Genomic DNA, 8,416 nt, shown 5'->3' with positions numbered 1-8,416 from the left:
CCAAACCACTGCCCCTCCTCTGGACATGTCCAAACCACTGTCCCTCCAATGGACATGTCCAAACCACTGTCCCTCCAATGGACATGTCCAAACTACTGTCCCTCCTCTGGACACGTCCAAACCACTGTCCCTCCAATGGACACGTCCAAACCACTGTCCCTCCTCTGGACACGTCCAAACCACTGTCACTCCCATGGACACGTCCAAACCACTGTCCCTCCTCTGGAAACGTCCAAACCACTGTCCCTCCTCTGGACATGTCCAAAACACTGTCCCTCCTCTGGACACGTCCAGACCACTGTCCCTCTTCTGAACACGTCCAGACCACTGTCCCTCCACTGGACACGTCCCAACCACTGTCCCTCCTCTGGACACATCCAAACTACTGTCCCTCCTCTGGACACGTCCAAACTACTGTCCCTCCACTGGACACGTCCCAACCACTGTCCCTCCTCTGGACACATCCAAACTACTGTCCCTCCACTGGACACATCCAAACCACTATCCCTCCTCTGGACATGTCCAAACCATCTCAGTGTGTCCTTTCTAACTTTATCTCCCAGTTGTTCAACCTGTGCTGTACCTCTGATCATCTCATTCCTGATCTTCTCCATCCTTGTCTCTCCTAAGGAGAACCTCAACATCTTCATTTCTGACACTTCCAGTTCTGTCTCCTGTCTTTTTGTCCATGTCTCTGTCTCCAGACCATACAACATAGCTGGTCTCACCACTGTCTTGTAAACTTTTCCTTTGACCTTTGCTGACACCCTTTTGTCTCAAATCACTCCTGAAACTTTTCTCCATCACTCCATCCTGCCTGGACTCTCTTCTTCACCTCTTCACCACACTCCCCATGTTCCTGGACAGTGGACCCCAAGTCCTTGAAGTCCTGCACCTTTGTGACCTCTGCTCCTTGTAGCCTCACTGTTCCACCTCCTCCCTCTCATTCACTCACATGGACTCTGTCTTACTACGGCTGACATTCATTCCTCTTCTTTCAAGTGCATACCTCCACCTCTCCAAGTTCTCTTCCACCTGTTCCCTGTTCTCACCACAGATCACAATGTCATTTGTAATTTTTTTGTATTTAGTCCTCAGTTGGTTCTTAGTTTGGCTTTTGCTTTCTGTTCTCCAGATGTGGACTTCAATCAGTTAGAGGGTCCAAACCGTGTTATTGTTCCCTTTTTGGCATGTGGTGATCTCAGTGCCTTTGACTCGGACAGAACGTACCCACTTCAGGTGAGAAGCTTCATCAGGTCCAAGTTCCCAACCCTAACACGGCTCACTGGTGTATAATTTAACCCATTTACTTTAAAGGACAGTGCACGTTGATCATTATTTCAGTAATATACAGTGAAGAAAATAGGTATTTGAACACCCTGCGACGTTGCAAGTTCTCCCACTTAGAAATCATGGAGGGGTCTGAAATTTTCATTTCAGGTGCATGTCCACTGTGAGAGACATAATCTAAAAAAAAAAAATCAGAAATCACAATGTATGAATTTTTAATAATTTATTTGTGTGTTACTGCTGCAAATAAGTATTTGAACACCTGTGAAAATCAATGTTAATATTTGGTACAGTATCTTTGTTTGCAGTTACAGAGGTCAAAGGTTTCCTGTAGTTTTTCACCAGGTTTACTGCAGCAGGATTTTGGCCCATTCCTCCACAGATCTTCTCTAGATCAGCCAGGTTTCTGGGCTGTCACTGAGAAACACGGAGTTTGAGCTCCCTCCAAAGATTTTCTATAGGGTTTAGGTCTGGAGACTGGCTAGGCCACTCCAGAACCATGATATGCTTCTTACGGAGCCACTCCTTGGTTCTCCTGGCTGTGTGCTTCAGGTCATTGTCATGTTGGAAGACTCAGCCACGACCCATCTTCAATGTTCTAACTGAGGGAAGGAGGTTGTTCCCCAACATCTCTCAATACATGGCCCCGGTCATCCTCTCTTTAATACAGTGCAGTCGTCCTGTCCCATGTGCAGAAAAACACCCCAAAGCATGATGCTTCCACCCCCATGCTTCACAGCAGGGATGGTGTTTTTGGGATGGTACTTTTTCATTCAACCTTTATTTAGACAGGTAAATCCCATTGAGCCTCGAGGACTCATTTACAAGATAGACCTGATTTCAACAAAGAAAGATGACAACAATGGACAACAGCAACAACAATAAACAGTTATAAAAAGTCATACAATTGGTTTTTTTTGTTTTTACAAATAGGATGGCTAAAAAAAAATAACAAAAACGGCTAGATTCTAAGGCGAATGTAGAAAACTAAAAACAGGAACATGTCTGCATTGGTCCCTGCCAGGAGTCCAACAAATTCTTAAAGCCACTTAAAGACAAGGTCGAGAGCTTCAGATCTTTTTGTAAGGTATTCCAGGAAACAGGAGCGGAGTAGAAGGTCCTGTTGCCTAGTTCAGTCCTCACTGAGGGAACACTGCAGGTAATAATGTCCTGAGAGCGCACGCTGTAGCTGCACTCACACAGAGTCATGTAGGAGGAGATGTATGAAGGCAGCAGACCAGGAAGTGATTAAAGATGAAAATGTACCAGTGAGAGAGTCTGCGTGAAGTTAATGATGTCCAGTTAACCAGTGAGTACTGGGTGCAGTGGTGGGTACAGTAGTTACAGCCAGTTATGAATCTTAGTGCACCATGATAGACAGCATCCAACATCTGCAGGGTTCTTGTAGGAGCATTCATGTAAATAATGTCACCGTAATCAATGGAGGGAAGGAAAGTCACAGATACAAGGTGATTCCCAACATTCAGGGTTAGACAGGATCTGTTTCTGAAAAAGAAACCCAGTTTAACTTCCAGTTTCTTTACCAAGTTTTCCACATGGAGCTTAAAAGAGAGATGTGAGTCGACCAAGATACCCAAATATTTATAGGAATCAACAAACTCAATGGGGACACCATTTGAGGATAAAATCGGAGGAAGAACTGCTGGGACCGACTTCCTGTTTGAAAAAAGCATCCCTTTGGTTTTGTCGGCATTTAGGACAAGTTTGAGGTGGAACAAATCTGACTGGATGTTGTTAATGATGCAGATTTCAAAAGCTGGAAAGCCTTAGCAACTGTTTTAGCTTCAAAATAAACAACAGTGTCATCAGCATAGAAATGTAAGGATGTTTCTACCTACATTATGTATGTAGATTGTAAAGAGGGTGGGTCCTAAGACTGAGCCTTGTGGTACACCATTGTTGACTGTTAAATAACTGGAGGAAGTACCAAAGAAAGGAAGGAAAAAGATGGCGCTAGTGTGTGTGGCTTGCCGTCTCTCGCTGTTTGTGTTCGTGCTGTTTTTGTTTTTTATCATCAGTGCCAGTTCTCTGCTTGTGTATGATCGCCAAACATTGTTGGATCTTCTTCTCTCTGCCAAGGATTTAGTGAAATTCGACACTGATTGTGGTGTTCACACGACGTTTCAGCAGTTTTCCTTCACCAGTCGGACACCTGCTCACCTCTGCCACACCCACGCTCCTCTCCCTCGGCGTAAACGCCGGTGCCGCCGGGGCAAACGCAGCGGACGACTGTTAAACATTAAAGCTTTCTTGGCACGATTTCCTGTGGTCTCCCGGAGGAGAAATGGAGTGGTACCTGGTCTCTTTCTGAGCCCGCGGTCGCTGGACCCTGCTGACAGCTGGCTGGTGTGTGCTGTCAGTTCGGATGACGTGGTCCGCCCCCGCGGCCCCTGCTCTCCCTGTCCTCGCCGGCGTGGTGTAAATTCCCGCCATCTACGAGCCCTGCGTCGGGCTCCACAGACAGCTGCAGCTTCGGATGCACCGGCCCCTGCCAGGTTTGGCCTTGTTAATGCAAGATCACTGTCAAATAAAACTTTCATCTTGAGGGATTTCTTCATGTCCCGTGATCTTGATTTTCTCTGCGTAACGGAGACATGGCTGAGAACCGGCGAGCCCACCGCTCTTATTGAACTGTCACCACCTGATTGCTGCTATTTTAATTCCCCGCGCCTGTCGGGTCAGAAAGGAGGAGGAATAGCAGTTGTTTTTAAAAATGATTTTAAATGCCGGCAGATCAGCCTGCAGTCTTCTTTTACAAGTTTTGAACACTGCTCATTTGAAATCGGCCGCGCTCATGTTGTCTTGTGTGTCGTCATCTATCGGTCACCCAAGCACAATAAGGATTTTATAAATGACTTTTCAGAATTTCTGGCTGACATCCTGCCCAAATATGATTACCTTCTCATTCTTGGAGATTTTAATATTCGCGTCTGCTGCCCAGAAGAGCCGATCTCCAGGAGCTTTTTAAATGTTCTTGACTCTTTTAGCTTTGTACAGTCTGTGTCTGGTCCTACTCATGAACTCGGGCACACACTTGACTTGGTCCTGTCTCATGGTCTGGATGTTTCCAACTTGGACATATGTGATGCTGTTTTTTTCAGATCATATGCCCATCCTATTTGACATTCCCACTCACTGTCCAGTTAAAGTGCGTGCTCCTCCTCAGCGCTGTCGCATGTTTAACTCCTCCTCTCCAACCTTGTTCTCCTCCACTTTTCTTGGTCTCTGCGAGGATAACTCTAAAGACTCTCTTTGTTTAAATATTGATGAACTGGTTTCCAGCTTCCACTCTGTCTGTTTACAACCACTGGACACGATCGCTCCTTTGAAGAACCGGCGCACCAAACCTACCCCCGAACCCTGGCTGGGTGACGTCACGTGCGCTGCCAGGCGCGAGTGCAGAAAAGCGGAGCGCAGGTGGAAAAAGGACAGACTACATGTTTCTTTTAATATTCTCAAAGAGAGTCTGTTACATTATCAGAAAACTGTAAAAGCCGAAAAGAACAAATATCTCTCAGGCATAATTTCTTCTAACTGTAACAACCACAGAGTTTTGTTCAAAACCATAGATATTGTTCTCCATGCTCCCAAGTCTGGTGGTTTTGATGCCTCCACTGAAATCTGTGAAAGTTTCCTTCACTTCTTCACTGATAAAATTGTGTCAACCAGAGCTTGTATTTCTCAGCCTTCCTATGATCCTTCTGTTCCTCTACACCACTCATCTGTTTTGGATCAGTTTGAGCCGGTGTCCTTCTCTTTTCTACAGGACACAGTTGATCATATGAGGCCCTCTGGTTCTCCTGCAGACTCCATCCCACCTCGTTTGTTTAAGGAGGTTTTTTCCACTATTGAACCAAGAGTACTTCAGATTATCAATAGCAGTCTTTCCTCTGGTATAGTACCTGAGGCTTTTAAACATGCATTTGTTTGCCCTCTACTCAAAAAAACAGGTCTTGACCCCTCTCTCTGCTCCAATTTCAGGCCTATCTCTAATCTCCCACTTATTTCAAAACTATTAGAGAAGGTTGTTTACAACCAGTTGTTACCATTTTTAGAGGACCATGGTATCACTGAGCCGTTTCAGTCTGGGTTTAAAGCCCGCCACAGTACAAAGAGTGCACTTTTGAGGGTTTCAAATGATATATTTTTGTCCACAGACTCCGGAAAGTCTGTTGTTTTAGTGCTCTTAGATTTGTCTGCTGCATTTGACACTGTTGATCACAGCATTTTAATCTCTCGTCTTGAGCACTGTGTGGGCATCAGGGGTGTCGCCCTCAATTGGTTTCGGTCATATTTAACCAATAGGAGTTTCTGCGTAAAAATCGACAATTTTATGTCTTCCACTGCTCCTCTTCCACATGGTGTCCCCCAGGGCTCAATCCTTGGCCCTCTTTTATTTGCCCTTTACTTACTCCCCCTTTGCTCGATTTTTAGGAAGCATGGCATTTTATTTCACTTTTATGCTGATGATTGCCAGATCTATTTTCCCATGGCACAAAACAACACAGTTCAACAACTTACACACTGCCTTAATGATGTTAAGACATGGTTCTCTCTTAACTTCCTTAGTCTAAATGAGAACAAGACTGAAGTTATGATGTTTGGACCAAGTTGCCGTTCCTCTCCCAGCATAGATCTTGGCTCACTGTCATTTTATCTCAAGGACTGTGTCACCAATCTGGGGGTGAAGTTTGAGTCTGATTTTAAATTTGAAAAACAGATCAGCAGTGTTGTTCAGAAAAGTTTTTATCAGCTCCGCCAAATAGCAAAAGTGAAACCAATCCTAGCAAGACCTGACTTGGAGAAATGAATCCCTGCTTTTATCACAGCTCGTCTTGACTACTGTAATGCACTGTATGCAGGCATTAGCCAGACGTCTCTTGCTCGTCTGCAGCTTGTGCAGAACTCTGCTGCTCGCCTGTTAACTCAGGCTCGTAGGCGCGAGCATATTACTCCCATCCTGGCGTCCCTTCATTGGCTCCCTGTGCACTACAGAATTAATTTGAAGCTTTTGCTGTTTGTTTTTAAATGTCTGAACAACCTTGCCCCACCATATCTGTCTGAGCTGCTTCAGCCTTACTGTCCACCCCGATCCCTACGATCAGCTGATCAGCTGCTGCTGACAGTCCCTAAAACTAGGCTGAAGCTCAGAGGTGACAGAGCGTTTGCTGTTGTTGCTCCCAGGTTGTGGAACACTTTACCCTTGAGTGTCAGACAGGCCTCCTCTCTTCCTGTTTTTAAATCTCTTTTAAAGACACACTTTTATTCTTTGGCTTTTAACACGTGATCTTATCTTTTATGGCTTTTTAATACACCTGCTGTGAAACTGGTATGTGAATGGTTTTTATGTTTCTTTGTGTATGCTTTGTATGTTTTTATTGTTTTGTTTGTTTTTATTGTTTTATTGTGCAGCACTTTGGCTACCCTTGTGGTTTTTAAAATGTGCTATATAAATAAAGTTGATTGATTGATTGATTGATTGAGATAGTTAGAGAACCAACCAATGGTGTGTTCTGAGAAACCGATTTCTGAGAGTTTATGACACAAGATGTTATGATCCACAGTGTCAGAATCTTTAGACAGGTCTAAGAAAAGTGCAACACAATAATCCTTAGCATCCAGTGCTTCAACAACGTCATTAAGAACCTTCAGTGAAGCAGTGGATGTGCTGTGTTGTTTCCTGAAACCAGATTGATGTGGAGGTAAGATGTTAAATGAGTCCAGGTCATTTTTGATTTGAGAGTTTATCAGTTTTTCTAGAACCTTGGCTAAAATGCAGAGTTTAGAGATTGGTCCATAGTTGTTCAGTGAGGTGGGGTCTCCTCCCTTCAGCAAAGGAAGAACAAAGGCTGTTTTCAAGTGTCTGGATGGAGTTTTGTCTTATGGAGAGATTGAAGATGTGGGTCACAGGGACTGTGATGATATGAGCAGCCAGCCTTAAGAAATAAGGTGGAAGTTCATCTGGACCTGCAGATTTTTTAGGATCAAGATCTTTTAACAGTTTATTGACCTCACTGACTGAGAATGGAGAAAAAGAGAAGCTGTGATTAACTGAGGATTGACTTGTAGGAGGGATTTGATTTGTAGAAGTTTGGTTATTAAGGGAAGTGGCTGATCTTCCATTAGTAACTGTGTCAAATAAAGAACTAGAAGCAACAAAATGTTTGTTGAAACAGTTCAGGATCTCGTGCTGATTTGACACAGGAACAGAGTTAACGAGAAGTTGTGATGGGAGGTCAGATGATTGGGGGCTACCTGAGAGAGATTTGATGGTTTTCCAGAAGCTGGTTGGTTGAGTTTTCGACAGATGAGGAATAAATGCACAACTGCTGTCAAAGCAGCAAAACGCAACTATTTCTTATCTCAGACCTCCAAAAATCTAAATGACCCTTACGCATTTATTCCTCATCTGTCGAAAACTCAACCAATCAGTGTCTGAGTCAGATTTTCTCGCTGTGGCCCAAAGATGGTCTCTCCTGTGCATGAGGTCAGCTAGCTCTGGAGTAAACCAGGGGCTGTCTCGTCCCTTTATTCTGAACTGACGAAAAGGAGCATGTTTGTTCACAAAATAAATGAAACTATTATGAAAATAGTTCCAAGCAGAGTTCACGTCATCAATTAATAGAAAACGATGCCAGTCAAAGTGAGACTGATCCCAGAGGAATGACTGTTCACAGAAATGATTCAGATCCCTTTTTGTATTAATCTGGGCTTAGAAGGTGGAAGTTTAATATCTCAGAGTCGCTGTCACACAATGATCACTCAAAATATCAGCGGATACACCTGTACCAGGGAGTTTGTGAGGCACATTAGTTAGAAGCAGGTCTAAGATGGAGGATTTTTCAGGATGGATTTTGTTTAGTTTAGTCGGAGAGTTGATCAGTTGGGTTAGATTGAGAGACAGGCAACATTCCTTGAATTTATCACAAAGGGGGGTCGACTTACCCCAGTCAATGTTGAGATCTCCTGCAATATAATTTTCTTGTAATTTTCAAATTATGTTTTTTATGATTGTCTACTGTCGTAGTGATAAATATCTCCTGGAGGGTAAACTATATCTTGGCTGCAAGTATCAAGCTGTGAAATCCTTCATTTTCTACAACTG

At 43.9% G+C, this 8,416-nt stretch overlaps 1 protein-coding gene across 1 annotated transcript in view; it reads left to right on the top strand.

Moving 5' to 3' along the window:
* The window catches only part of ftsj1 (FtsJ RNA 2'-O-methyltransferase 1), a gene marked incomplete at its 5' end in the record, with an annotated part of 9,931 nt that extends 6,578 nt beyond the window's left edge, over positions 1-3,353 (top strand). Inside the window, 2 exon segments of the mRNA XM_037683054.1 lie at positions 1,136-1,239; positions 3,330-3,353. Coding sequence (XP_037538982.1) covers positions 1,136-1,239; positions 3,330-3,353 — 128 coding nt within the window.
* Positions 3,354-8,416: the final 5,063 nt, after the last annotated feature.

This window comes from Nematolebias whitei, chromosome 10 (genome assembly GCF_014905685.2).
Source record: "Nematolebias whitei isolate Nwh7 chromosome 10, NemWhi1, whole genome shotgun sequence".
Lineage (NCBI taxonomy): Eukaryota > Metazoa > Chordata > Actinopteri > Cyprinodontiformes > Rivulidae > Nematolebias > Nematolebias whitei.
Note: the sequence above shows the minus strand (reverse complement) of the source record. Positions and strands in the feature narration are given on the sequence as shown.